This window comes from Seriola dumerili, unplaced genomic scaffold (assembly GCF_002260705.1).
Source record: "Seriola dumerili isolate Sdu_G_001 unplaced genomic scaffold, Sdu_1.0 BDQW01000531.1, whole genome shotgun sequence".
NCBI classification, from domain to species: Eukaryota; Metazoa; Chordata; class Actinopteri; order Carangiformes; family Carangidae; genus Seriola; species Seriola dumerili.
In genome coordinates this window covers 1,042,707-1,056,796 of record NW_019174786.1, presented here as the reverse complement: position 1 = coordinate 1,056,796, position 14,090 = coordinate 1,042,707, and the positions used below count along the sequence as shown (strand labels likewise).

Sequence of the window (14,090 nt, the reverse complement as noted above, 5' to 3'; positions counted from 1 at the left end):
GAAGGAAACAGTTTCCACCAACAGACAGGCTCTGTTGTTGTCAGCAAGTACTGTTGTGTGACTGCTAACCATGCAGGTTTAAAAAAAGATGAAGACAATCTGGTGGAAAAGAAAATGTTGTTTTTTCTTACTTGAACCTGATTTTTCAAAAGTCAGCAGGAAACAAAGAGATGGCACCAGCTGAATGTTTACTTCAGTCATAAGTAAAGCTGTAAAGTTAACATGAGGCCACAGGTAAAAAGACCACTACAATGTTAATCTACAGTGTTAATCCTCTGTGACCAGTAATAGGAGCTAAAATCCTTTTTTGTGCCCCGATTGCGTAAATCTTGAGAGCTTTAGTTTTGCAACAAGATTTTGGTTTGGGACAACCTTCAAATCAATTGGGCTTTTTAACATAAATTAGCAGATTAAACACAGACCATGGAGAGAGATTTAGATGGTAATGTGACATTTTGATTCTCAAAGCTGTACCTGCAGAAAACAAGAACTCTACAAAAGCATGAAACCATTTCCTCACAAGTTTATTGAGAAACCGGCATGGTTTCTGAATGTTGGTGGTAGATGGGTTTTTCTATTTTTGGGTGTTGAACTAAACTCTGGCAACACTCTTGTTTTAATCTCACAGTAAAGTTGTTTTTGACACTACAAGTGTTGCAACACCCCAGCTCAAAGATTAATTCGTCCTGCCAAGCGCAGGAGTTCAAGTTGACTGTCAGTGAACCTCTGCACCTACTTTTTGAAATAACTCCTCTCTAAAACATGCCCATGAAACCTCGCTGCATCGCCTGCCTTAACTATAACATTATCACACTTTAACAGAACATGTAAGTTAATGCTCAAACTTCTGAGATGTGTTGTCTCATAGAGCCAAAATGACACCTGACATACTATCAACATTCAACTAATACAGGAAACAGTGATATCTAGTGATGTCACTGTTGTGTCCAAATGATAAAAGTTATGTAGTTTAACGTAAAAAAGGTGCTAACGGAGTGTGAAATATATTTTTGTTTTATGTATTTGAATTATTGAAAACCAGGCCACTTTATTTGTTTCTGTATCCTCCAGCAAGTTTTCCCCATCTATGAAATCCATGCACCAGGCCGACTGCAATTTAAGATGTATCTTACAGAGGAAATATTTCATCAGGAGTCATCGTCTTTGAAGTTTTGAGGTTTTAGTGGAGCAGAAACATGTAGACTCACAAGACAAAATACAGAATAATTATAAGCTATTATTTATTTTTGTACATGGAAAAGTTAAAAACAACATCACTGTGTAGTGCAACGATGGAGCAACAAATTATGAGACTACTTCTTTTGTCATTGCTCCAAAGGGTTTTCAATGATAAGCCCCATGTTGAATAGACATGCATTGAAAACATTTTTCTAAACTTTTGACTGTGGTTTACATATAGTCAGAGGTAACAAAATATTAAAATATATTTAAACTCAATAATATATTTCAATATAAAAGCCCTCGACAATAAGTTAGAAAAAATACATCATCTGTCAGGGAAAAATAAACTTCTCATCACAAAGCGTCTTTGATGAGTGAGGAGAGTCGTTTGAAAGCCTGTTGAAAGAAATGTGAGAGATTAGAGTCAGTTATCGAGCGTGTGCATGTGTGTGTGCATGTGTGTGTGTGTGTGTGTGTTTACATGTGTGTACCTCATCAATCTGTGCTGGTGTGGAAAGAGAAAAGGCCGCTCTGACGTAGGGACAGGGGTCACTACTGTTGATCATGAAGACGCCTCCGGGAACCAGCAGCACCTTTAACACACACACACACACACACACACACACACACACACACACACACACACACACACACACACACACACACACACACACACACACACACACACACACACACACACAGGGCTCGTGTTACTTGATATTTTTATTACTCCCCCCCCTACAGTTTTTACACAGTTGATCTTTTCACGTAACGAAGGCCTTGAGAACAGAACTGGTCTTTGTTTTTTATCAGTGGTTGTTATGCGAACACTAAGTGGAGTGTGTCTTGTCCTAATGTAAAGCCAGACAGGTCATCAATTTTCATTCTCAGGACACAAATGAACAACAACTTGATCAAGAGGGTGAAATATTCGTTTTTAAAGTCACTATTCCCAGCCAAGAAATAGTCCCTCATATAAACCACAAGTTGCTGTTTTTACATTTATTTTTTTGTACAGGTTAAACAAATGAAATAAAATGAGAGTGACCTTTAGATTTGCTGGTTGTTATCATCAGAGCCAGGCTAGCTGTTTCCACTCTTTATGCTAAGCTAAGATAACTAGCTGAATATTAAACCACCAGACATGAAAGCGGCATCAAACCTCTAATCTAACTTAAAGTAAATAACAGTATTTTCCAAAACTATTTCTTTCGCATGTTTCAGACATTCAGCTACTTGCTTGTGAGATCATGAGAAAAGATAAAACACAAACAGGATACTCTTTGTTTATTCATTTCAGATTCAAAGTGCTGTTATTCCTCCTCTGTTAGCACCAAGGATAAACTGGAGAAAGTCTTTGCTTTGTTCTGTGTGGAGGTTTTAAATAACCAGGATTCTGAGCAGAGAAGTCCACTGTGCAGAGACCTTGGAAAAGCTTGATTGTACCCACTCTTGTTTTTATATGGCTAATCAGCTATTCGCTAGCAGGGATTTACAGAGGCTCAGTGTGTATGTGTGTGTGTGTGTGTTTGTGTAGGAGGGGAAACACTCAGTTGCTAAACCCACTCACAGTGTGCACAATGCCTGCTTTACATGCACCATCCTTCACTCCTCCTTTACTCCTTCACAAAACCTGCCTCACCCCTGGTGCATAACATCTGCTCGCAAACAGTGCAACACAAGGGACACAGGGAGAGGCAAAAGCACGCAGATGCATTCTGGGTAGCTGTTATTTGCATGCTAGAGTGACGCGGGTATGTGTTAACTTGAAATGGACATGTGTAGGTTTTGCGTGTGTGTTGTGTTTGTGAGTTCTGACCTCCTTCTCCAACGCCTTCTCCATAATCAGCTGTTGAGTATCAGCGATGGCCTTTAGCTTGATCCACAGGAACATGCCTGCTGATGGGCTGTGCCACTCTGCTACATCTACACACACACACACACACACACACACACACACACACACACACACACAAAGTAGGGAAAAAAGAAAAGGCTGGGTGTGTGCTTTCTGACTCAGCCAGCAGTTTTTCCCTATGTGGTCCGTTTTTTTGTCGCTGCAGTGAATTCGTTTCTGTGCAGCTTCTCTAACAATTCTTCTCCATTTAACCGACGCTTGACAAAACATACGGCCTCATAAGTAGTTTACACCTTCACAAATGTGGTGCTTGGTGTTACAAATGGCATGAATGCGCCTGCCAATGTTGTTTAACATGCAGTTCCATAAATGACCTCTAGGCAGTGGCTCCAAGAAAACAAGCTGTTTCCCAAACTCATACCACATAATACTTTTTAGCAAGTTTTGAGTATTTATTGTGTTCACCCCGGAAACCTGACAAAAAAACAGTCTGTGTGGATATGAAGACTAAAAAACTCTGTTGATGGACACTATTCTCCCACAATGCAATACACACAGGAAATGGTGGAGCGGCTCACAGCTGGAATATATTAAAACTAATGGTGGATGGTGGTAAAACTTTTCCAGGAACAGATCAACAAACTTTTTGCTGGGTCTTTGCTCCATGTAACACATATAATGTGTTTTGGTATAAAATGGTAAGGGTGATTGACCTCCTATATAATAAATGCAAAAACAGTAAACTATAGTATGGAGAATATACCATACACAATAAGTACACAGCTTCAGACTGTACTTAACTGACTCATAAAAATCTTCACCATAAATCTATGACAGTATTTTCTTTCACGTGTTATGGTACGGAAAGCTAGTTTCACTTCTTCTTATGCATTTCTATACACAGTAATTTTCCTTTCCCTTTAAAACCTTCAAGGCATCACAGCAAACAGCATTATAATAACTCAGAGTCAACTTAAGTTTAACAAAGACACTGTTATTGCAAATTCCTCTTATGTAGTTTATTTGAGCTTTCAGCCACATGTCATGACTTTTTTAAATTATTTACTGTATAACCACTTGAGTGTCAACATCTCACTTCCAGCAACCTAGCGACCTAGCAACAGCAAACGCTACAGCCAGACACTTCTACTGAATAGACAGCTGAGAGAAACCTCTTTTATGCATTATGTTAGATTTGGCTTAATAAAAAATAATATAAACCATGTTCTTGTGAAGAAACCAAAGTTATGTTTATATTCAGTCTAAATAAGTGTATCTTCCATGCCTGGCAAACTGGCTGACTGCATTTTCTCCCTCATGCAACATTTGCAAAGCAAATCTTTTAAATATTCTAAACCTGTTTTGATTACAGCCACGTGTACGAGCTGCCAGTCTTCTTAGCCGTCTGTCATGCTGCTACATTTCGTAGCAAATTACCGCCACTAATGGTCAATAAGTGGAACAGCATGAAACAGGTAGTAGTTTGAGTGTTTATATCGCCTCACGAGATACAAACATAACATTAAAATGCTGCTCTACAGTTCTACTAGAGCTTTAAACCAAAAACAGCTCCTGGTGGGGGTGGATTTGTTTGATTGACAGATTTATACATGTCTGGCACGCACAGACATGGTGGTGGCGGCCATCTGCTCCACCCACATTAGCTCCCCACCCAGGAATCAAATTTGGGTTCATCTAGTTATGAATTTCTGTTTTGATGCTGTTAGTTTATAGTAAATCCAACTGAAAAGGCTACAACATGACCATTTATAAGTTTATAGGTAATGCTTTGTTTTTCTATTTCATGTCCACAAACCTTTGAGCCACTTGTCTGCAGAGCTGATCATGGCATCACGTTGTTTCCTGTAAAACTCAATCACCCTGTGAGAGGAAAGAAAAACAAAACTGTTTCATGCTTCGCTGCAGGAGCGGCTGTATTATTTAACTGGTACTGTAGCTATAACAGATGAGGTAATTCTTAACCAGTCAAACCTGTCATGCAGAGCAGATGTGTCTGTACAGCGACACTGTTGGAAGTGACGTACCTGTCTATGTGCTGGAGGAAACCCTCTTGTCCCCAGCTGTGCAACAACTGAGACACCATGAGCTGAGAGGAAGCAGGAGACGGGTTATATAATGTGAGGACTGGTACAGATTCAAACAAGACCTACGAGGAACCATATTCTCTTATTGTGGAACGGCTCTACAGCAGATGTTCCACCTTCACATCTGTATTTTTATTACAGTATTACAGTTCCTATACTATCTAGAACAACCGTGCAGTGGGAGTATGACACACCTTCTTCCTTTCACCACAGACAAAATAGATGTATACCAACATGCATGCATTTACTGAGTTACTGACAAGATTTCAGTCCAGATTAGATGAAAAAGCAGAGGCGGGGATTGAATCAGAGGATGGTGGCAGATATCTTGCAGCTCCTAATTAATCCTTTTCTTTCTTATTAAAACCTCCTCTGCAGCTGCTGCTAATCCAGACACACCACAGCGTCTTATTTTACTTGATTTGGCTTCAGCTGCAGTGTAACAACACACCCCTTGTTACTGGTGAGTTTCCGATTGTGTTGGTGTAAATGTGGCGTGCCTGAGGGGTGGGAACAGACACTGGCAGACTATACAAATGACTCTGCTCGAAAATATGCTTCATCGCTGGCACTCTGTGTACGTTGACTGCATAACTGCTCCGTGCTTACTGCTGCACGGAGGTCTGCTTGGTTCACTGCTGGCAATGTCGACAGCATTTTCAAATTTTCTCCTTTAGCCCGTTTAGATGGCACCAAGATGGAGGCTGCCACACAGAATGAACATCAAACACCAAGAGAAAGCAGGAAGCAGTTTGCAAGTAAACCAGACGCGCAGAATATTCAGTGATAGGGAAAAGAGCAGGGTGTGGTGATGTAAAATGAAGTTTTTATTCACCTGTGTGAAGGTACTAGTGTGCATCGTTGAGGCCTGGATGTGCAGCACCACCCGGTCCACCAGCGGTTTGGGACCGGTCACAAAACCTATCCTCAGCCTGAAGCACAAAAAAGAAAATTTAAAAAAAGGCAAAAGGCAGACAAGAAGTCAGAGACATAAAGGTGCTGGTGCAGTTATACATAAAACATCTCCCACACAGAATCCTGTGCAATAGTTAACTTGACATTACTTGAAATATTAAACCAACAACCTTGAAAATGGCATGTAGACAAATATTCACTTTTTATGTAGGCTCTGACTTTGTCGTTGTGTGTTCTTAATCTGTTTGTACTGATGTTGCCTGGCCTTTCATGGAAAAGGTTCTTCATTTCAAAGCAACAAACCAACAAGGTTAAATTCATAAACACAGATTCCAACTCTGAAAGTACATTTGTCTGAAAAACTTTCACTTTAAACATTTTTAGGATTTTTATGACTTAAATCTGGTAAAAATCTGAGTCTGATTGTGCAGCTTAATGTGGTTAATGATGTAAATGAAAGGACATGTCTGTAATATTATGTCTATGATACAGTATCGACTAAAAATCTTTTTAACATGCCAAGTAGTTACAACATTTAACAATTCACAATCAATGAATCTGAAAGTTTTATTTTACTGTTTGATCTATAAAATATATGCATATGTGACAGATTACATGAATACTAACAAGTTAAATAAAGCGATTATAGACAGGGGTGTCCAATTATAATGTATTTGGCCATGAAAGATTTCCTCTTTCCTACGAACACACTCATCAGCTGTATCCTGCACAAGCAACCATCAGATATGAGCAGTGGGGAATTACACAAGCAAATTAAACTGTAAGACTGACTGGAAAAACACACCCTGCTCACATGTCAAGTCCTGACTTTTTACAGGAAAATCTCTGCTACAGCAGAGCCAATAAAATCTTAAATGGTAACAGCAGAGCTTCACATGCACTGGTGTTAAGGAAAAACAACCACCCCTCCACACACACACATTCATACACACAGATTGAGACGCTCACCCTGAAGACAAGATCTTAGAGAAAGAGTCGGTCCTGATGATCCTCCCGTCAACGTCCATGGAGAGAAACGTGGGGGCCCACGGCTGCCAAATACAGAAACACAACATGAATCACACCAGACTGTGGCCTCGATTCATAATAATCCAAGTGAATGTGTTAAGATAAGACCATAAAGTCACAGTAAAGGAGACAACTCAACTATTTTACCTTTTTAAATATGACATAATGTGAACATTCATTTTGACAAACCGGGGAGGTGATTGAACTTTTTGTACCTTGTCAAACTGCAGGAAATAGTACGGGTCGTCCTCGATGATGAGCATGTCGTACTGCCTGGCCAGCTATTAAAAAGAGCGGAGGACGTTAATAGAGAAAACGACAGAATAAATCTGCAGGGAAATCAGCTTCACAACAAGCTCTAATTAGAAGAGTCAGCGCTTCACTGACTGCTTTGCATAAATCTGACTGAAGAGGGATTCAGAGAGATTTTTAAAATACAGCTTCATCTGCAGAGCGTGCCCGCAGTCATCTTTGACTCTGAATGAACTCAGAGATTTGTTTTGTGACTCTGCAGGAGAGACAAACCTCGTACACTTCTTTCTTTCTCTGAACCGTCATGGAGGCACCGGTGGGGTTCCCTCCGTTGGGGATGGTGTAGAGGATTTTGGGGGCAGTGCTGCCAGGCGTGTGCACCTCTGAGGGGTCCCACTGAGATAAGACCTTCTTCAGGGCCGCAGGTATCATGCCGTGTTGATCGCTAGGAACGTTGATTAAGTTGCAACCGAGCGGCTGAAGCTACAGAGTAAAAGGAGTAAGTTGAAAGGTTACTTCACCTTGAGTTACTGTATGTTTGTGTAGTTAAAATATCATTATGAAATAAAGTTCCTCTCACCGCTGCCAGCGTGCCTGAATACGTGGGTGCATCAAGCAGAACGTTGTCTCCAGGGTTGACCAACATCTCAAACACCTAAAACCGACAAAACAGTGAACACACAAGACCCAGACTGTAAGTGGCTGCAACTGTATGTAGCAGGTCTCGAAAAAAATCTGATTTCCAGGAACAATTTTAAGTCAACATTGAAGTTAATTGGGTTTAAAACATAAATTGTTTGTAAACTAAAACTGGGCTTTCACATTTGATGGAAATGACTATGAACAGGGAAATTACTATAAAGATTTGTTGAGATCCTTAATTTTTTATATACATCCTTTGTCAAATAGCTATTCACAGACAAAGAAATATAGAGACTCATTTGGGAGTGGTAGCAACAATCACAGATTTTGGACTCAGTTGAAATTCATATCTATTACCAATTCTCATAAAATTAGGGAAAGTCATTAAGTATAAGGTGATACAACATATAAACAAGATGTTTTTTGAACAGAAAATTGCTGACACCAACGTCTTTGTGTGATCCTTTGCTTTTTCCTCTGCTCCTCGAACAACAGCGTGAGTGAAAATAAACATTAGCACTGCAGCTGCCGGGGTCAGTACCTTACAGAGCCCCTCCTGGCTCCCCGTCGTCACACACATGTCCATCTGGCCGTTCTCAGGGGTGTAGCTGGCGGTCGGTGGACTGTGCAGGTTCTTCTGCAGGTTTTTCATCCACGTCAGCAGCTCAGGGATTCTATGTAGGGATGGAAACTTTTTAAAGACTTAGAGCACAATAAAGTGCACCCTGTAATAATCAATGGCATTTAGAGACACAGAAGAGCTTTACACTTCAATTAACATAAAGGAGCAAGGTGTAGGTGAAGGATGCTCTGTATGGATTTGATGTCTAGACTTGTCCTCGGTGCATTAACCTATATCTGTTATCACTGATGGTGAATGAGTCACTTGAGGCTGTGAAGTTTACAGAGGTTGTCATAAAAACATAAAGGTTGCTGCAGAATGATAACCTCCACGCTCTGCTCTACAGATGTTATTCTGAGGTGGCTTTACGTAAAGATAAGATGCACATTTAAAGTCTTTAACGTGCAGATGCTCCAGCTATTGGCGAAATTGGCAAAAAACAATCTGTTGGTTTGAGTGCAGCTACATTTTAATGTCTCTCTTCAAGTTCTGGAAAATCTCATGAACAAGTGACTGATGCCACAAAACATGGATTCCTGATCCTGATCTCTCACCCATTCGAGGCAGAGTACTGCAGAGCCCTCTTCATCGCAGCTTCATCGAAGGTGACTGTTTGTCCATTCTTCACCGTGATGGACGCTGACTGGAAGGGGAAGGTGTTGGGGTTCGGCGCCCCTCCGGCCAGAGAGATTAGAGACGGAGGCGACCGCTGCTGCAGCTCGGCTTCAGACGGGTGGAGACGGAGAAGATGAGGATTGACTTATAATGAGGTTGCAGCTGAAACGCTAATATCCCAGTTTATTGATCTTACTACAGAAATCTACATTAAAACTTATAATCTACACCATCAATAAAGATGTCATGACTTTAGGAAATTTAGGGAAAATAATTGTTAATGAATTGTTCAGTTTCCAAACCGGTGAACATTTGTATCAATATAACTTTGCAGGTAAAAAGGCTTTAGAGTCCAACTGATACTGGATTTCTGAGATCTCTTTCGAGTTATTTCATAATAAAAAACAAACATTAAAAACACAGCATTTAAAAGTAAAAAACAACCAACTCAAATATATATATTTTAAAGCTAATGCACTGCAGTTTCTTGTAACTTGTCATTACTTAAGTGTCTGTGATAAATTAAATATTGGAATAAAGAAGTTTAGAGTATCTACTAGACATTTAGGCTACAGGGGCAGAATTTGATTGTTTTCAGGAATTTCTTTTTCCCATTTTATATTAATTGTGTTGTAGCAGCATTTCAGTGAAGGTATGTCTGTGTATGGCAGGTTTAGTACAGGTCACTCTGTCAAGTCAGACAGAATCCAGCAAAGTGGTTGCAGCCCCATCTCTGATTTTGCTCAGAGTTTATCAATAAAATGTCTATATGTATATACATATATATATATATATAAATGTCTACACTAAAATACTGAAAATAACAAAAAGTTTACTGTTGCGTGAAAGAAGAAAAGAAGCAATTATCAAATAACCAACAGCAAGCCTGGGGCCACATATTTCTCCTGCATAGAGAGACTGTACAGACTGTACCGTGAGAGGGAGGAATGGGACCCAGCGGCTCAACATGTTCACCGGATACCGCAACTTTGTCTGTCTCTTATGCAACACCACTCATTTTATAAAAGCATAGCAGTGATGGAACTTGTTATGAAAGGCCGACTACAGAAGGAAAACTTACTCAGCATCCTGATGGGTGAAGGCTTTCTGGCTGCACTAACAGCTGTCAGAAACCGAGCGTAATTCATGATTCCTGCACAAATGATAAAAATCAGAAATATTAGTTTCCCCTCGCATTAAAAATCACTTTGTTTATTCATCCATTCAGTCTCAACCTGTTGCCGAGCCTCACAGTGAAGCATATGGTCTGAGTTTGTGTCGTCCATTTTACATTTGATACATTACACATGGACTAAAGTGTGACTAAAAGCAAAACAACAGAAAAGTCATTCTTAATTTCGCCATGCTGGCTTGTCTTGCACAACAGAAATCACTACTGTACGTTAATCAGGCGAGTAGCGTAACGTTAGACCTAATGTAAATAAACACTAAACACACACAAGCAGGGGTTTGGTTTACACTCTACGGGACACCACCGTGAACGTAAATTATACCGACTATATGTGATACATTAAACGGTAGTTACGGCATTAACTTGACCACGTTCAGCTGTGCAACTGACCTTGCGTAGCTCAGTGCGACCGCCCCGGGGGCTTCTGGTTAATGTATTCCTTGATAAATGTCTGTGAATAATGGTCGGCTGCGGTGTCCGTTGAGCAAACTACACTACCCATACTGTAAAACAAAAATTACAGCTTTACGAAACGACTTATCTTAAGTTCTTTTGATAGTTTATTGTTTGGGTCGGTATCATAAATCTACTAAGATTATTCATAAAGGAAATGACTGTAAATCCTTACTGGTAAGAGGTCTGGTGTGACTGTTGTCGAGTTGTTGTTGTTGTTTTTCTCCGCTAGAGGGCGATAAACCGTATCCACAGGCGGAGAATGACCGAAAATCGACGAATTAGACGAACTTCCGTGTTGTTAGCTTAGCTGAGCTGTGCTAACTACGTATGACAAACTTTGTAGCTTTATTGTAAGTAATTACCGTCAAAAATTCTCGAGGTTTGCAGTCTGTGCCACGTTTTTCCTCTCAAATTGGTCATTTTGCGATGGGCTTTTTAACGTTAGCTGTAGGCGATGAATGTATGCTAGCAATTGAGAGTGGTATCTCGGCTAAATAAGGTAAAGTAAAAAGCTGACGACTTCTTTAAGTTAGGCTTTTACAATTAACTGAATAAATACATGAAATACGCTGAAAGGAAAATACGCTCTCGTGTCTTAGCTAACGGAGAAACACGCTCTACGTGCATTCAAATAATTGCAACGGTTGCTGTCTGCATTCATGTTGCATTGAGTTGAAAGGGACCAGGTGTGTTTCTGTCTGTTAAGCAGTTCAGAGTTGTGAGGTTAGTTTCCTAGATAACTTTGAGACCTTAGCTGGCATGTAGAGCTGTAGAGCTGCAGACTGGCTGTTTTTTCCTTGGTGTTAACATTCCTGTCGTCGTTTCAATGGGGAAAAGAAAAGACATGATTCACCCCAGGTTTCTCGGTGAGTATGCAAGATTATTGACATTGACTTGTACATTTCGATAGCCATGGTTGTATTTTCCCTGTGCTGAAATATCCTCTTAATTATCAGTTTACTAGATACACCTAATATAATATTTAGTTAACCCTTATTGATATAAATGAGGAAAAACTGATGACCTAAGAGTTATATCAACATCTCTCTTAAACAATTTCAACAAAAAACTGAACATTATAACTTTAATGAAAGCAGGATTTATTGCAGCGGTTTATAGTTTGAGGTTTGACGGACATAATACACTGGCAACTAATTATACAACTGAATTGTCTTAGGGATATAGCTGGAAATGGTAAATTTAGATTGCACAGTTAATTAGAGTAAAGAAATGCTTCAAATTTGAGACATATTTTAAACAGTTCTTACATGCTTATAATACCTATGTTTTCCATCTTGTCCTCTGCAGGTGAAGGCAGCTCTAGCCTGCACAGCGTTCACAAGCGGAAACACAAAAAACACAAGAAGCACAAGAGGAAGCATCACAGCTTCACTGAGGCCCCGGAGCCCGAGCCTGTCGTGGTTCCTCGGCCTCCTCCACAGCTCCGACTCAAGATCAAACTGGGAGGACAGACGCTGGGGACCAAGAGGTGAGCTGTGATGATGAAGATGAAGGTGGCCTCAGCTGTGTCAGTGCTCATTTGTCAGTTTGACCAGTACACAATCATTTCATGGTCTGTTTTCCTGTTGTCTCTACCAGTGTTCCCACCTTCACTGTGCATCCCGGTGTGGCCCGTCCTCCCTCTCCATTGATGATCATTGATAATGTTGATGTTGATGATGATGACGAAGACGATGACGATGATGATGACGACGATGAGCCTTCTGTGCCTCTGGAGCAATATCGGGCTTGGCTGGGTAAGTGACAAGTAAAGCAGATAAATATTTGTCCTGTTATGACAGTGTATTAAGTTAAGTGAGACATTTTTTTACGTAACTTGGGTTGAGTGAAATGTCTGTTTTTTAAATCTGGTTATCATAACATTACCAATGATTTACTTTTCAAAGAGACCACAAAAGCAAAGTGAATGCAAATGATCTTAATGTTAACAGTTTTCTGTTTTATCTTGGTCAAAATAAAAAAAAAAGAGACCACTTTCTGGCCTCGGTTGGACAATAAATCCATGTTTATCTTGTTTGTCCTGTATCAGATGAAGACAGCAACCTCGCCACATCCCCTATGCCAGACATGGATTCAGACTCCATGCTGGGTGGGCCTGTGGACGAGGAGGAGAGGTGGCTGGACGCTCTGGAGAAGGGAGAGCTCGACGACAATGGAGAGCTGAAGAAAGAGGTCGATGAGTCTCTGCTCACAGCCAGACAGGTGAGAAACGGAAACAGGAAAGATACGTTGATCGAAAATTGCTTAAAACATTTATCCCTGAGAGCATTTTTTGTTGTTGTTCCTGTTCAGAAAGCCCTGTTGCACAAGCAGCAGAGCCAGCCTCTCCTGGAGCTCCCCATGGGCTACAAGGAGAAGGAGATGACCGCAGAGATGATGCAGAAACGGGAGGAACGAGCTCGAAAGAGACGCCTGCAGGCCGCTAAGAAAGCAGAAGAAAATAAGAACCAGACAATAGAGAGACTGACAAAAACCAGCAAGGCCAAGATCAAAAGCATGAAGGAGAAGAAGTCCAAGCAGAACCAGTGCCCCATGGTCCGATATAGTGACTCTGTCCAGGGCATGGCCATCTCCTTTCCCACAGGGGTCCCTGCTCCGGACCCGGCACCTCCCTGTCCTCTGCCTCCGACCCGGGTGAGCTGCGGGGTCAGTGGCTGCGACAACCTGAAGAAATACTCCTGCTCAAAGACCGGGGTTCCTCTCTGCAGCCTTGAGTGTTACAAGAGGAACCTGCTGCTTGTGCAGAGTGCAGCCTGAACTCAAGAGGGACAGGTATCGATTGTAGTTATGCTCGTCCCACGCTGAGATACGATGAGGTGCCCAGAGTCCGCACGGTCGTAAATTCTTGATGAAATTTACGTTACACGGATACTCTTGACCACACACATGTGGAAGGTATAAATTGAACTTTACACTTCAAGCCTAAATCTTTTCAAGACTCAGAATCCAAGTCCAATGTGGATTTACTTTTTATCTAATTGTTTTGTGGTGTTATATTAATAATAATGGCTTTCCCTGCATTGATGCTGGTTACACAATTCAATTATGATATCAAAATCTGTGTACAAACATTCAATATTTATGATTTCTTGAAGACTACATAAAACCCATATTTTTGTACAAGTTTCGAGGTGTAGTAGTATTGTTTCCACTGGCTTGAGTGTCTTATTTTTTTTAATAATGTGTAAATTATGCTGAAAG

General features: G+C 40.6%; 2 protein-coding genes across 5 annotated transcripts; one reads left to right on the top strand and one right to left on the bottom strand.

The window, feature by feature from the left end:
- Positions 1 to 1,177: 1,177 nt before the first annotated feature.
- On the bottom strand, positions 1,178 to 11,083 carry aadat (aminoadipate aminotransferase). 4 transcript variants are annotated; one of them, XM_022764143.1, is made up of 15 exons: positions 11,041 to 11,083; positions 10,803 to 10,915; positions 10,302 to 10,373; positions 9,160 to 9,328; positions 8,525 to 8,657; positions 7,922 to 7,996; positions 7,615 to 7,824; positions 7,305 to 7,370; positions 7,030 to 7,112; positions 5,981 to 6,077; positions 5,086 to 5,147; positions 4,857 to 4,921; positions 3,002 to 3,108; positions 1,674 to 1,775; positions 1,178 to 1,578 (listed from the first exon to the last, which is right to left on the bottom strand). In XM_022764143.1, exons 3-15 carry the CDS (start codon positions 10,366 to 10,368, stop codon positions 1,537 to 1,539), a joined length of 1,278 nt encoding a protein of 425 aa, XP_022619864.1. In that variant the 5' UTR covers positions 10,369 to 10,373; positions 10,803 to 10,915; positions 11,041 to 11,083; the 3' UTR covers positions 1,178 to 1,536. The 4 variants fall into 4 exon arrangements, with proteins under 4 accessions (XP_022619864.1, XP_022619865.1, XP_022619866.1 ...); XM_022764144.1 differs by lacking the exon at positions 10,803 to 10,915 and having other exon boundaries at positions 11,041 to 11,082; XM_022764145.1 differs by lacking the exons at positions 10,803 to 10,915; positions 11,041 to 11,083 and adding an exon at positions 10,700 to 10,790.
- Positions 11,084 to 11,159: 76 nt separating this feature from the next.
- On the top strand, positions 11,160 to 14,014 carry ino80b (INO80 complex subunit B). The gene is made up of 5 exons (XM_022764147.1): positions 11,160 to 11,734; positions 12,177 to 12,357; positions 12,468 to 12,625; positions 12,919 to 13,091; positions 13,182 to 14,014. Exons 1-5 carry the CDS (start codon positions 11,695 to 11,697, stop codon positions 13,644 to 13,646), a joined length of 1,017 nt encoding a protein of 338 aa, XP_022619868.1. The 5' UTR covers positions 11,160 to 11,694; the 3' UTR covers positions 13,647 to 14,014.
- Positions 14,015 to 14,090: the final 76 nt, after the last annotated feature.

Bases quoted from the DNA above. Each gene is read 5' to 3' on its own strand.
- aadat (XM_022764143.1), bottom strand. From the start codon at position 10,368: ATGAATTACGCTCGGTTTCTGACAGCTGTTAGTGCAGCCAGAAAGCCT. The intron at 7,113-7,304 runs GTACAAAAAGTT...TGTATTTGGCAG, and splicing joins ATTTCCTGCAGTTTGACAAG to CCGTGGGCCCCCACGTTTCT. The intron at 4,922-5,085 runs GTACGTCACTTC...TTCCTCTCACAG, and splicing joins TTCCTCCAGCACATAGACAG to GGTGATTGAGTTTTACAGGA.
- ino80b (XM_022764147.1), top strand. From the start codon at position 11,695: ATGGGGAAAAGAAAAGACATGATTCACCCCAGGTTTCTCG. The intron at 12,626-12,918 runs GTAAGTGACAAG...GTCCTGTATCAG, and splicing joins GCAATATCGGGCTTGGCTGG to ATGAAGACAGCAACCTCGCC. The intron at 13,092-13,181 runs GTGAGAAACGGA...GTTCCTGTTCAG, and splicing joins CTCTGCTCACAGCCAGACAG to AAAGCCCTGTTGCACAAGCA.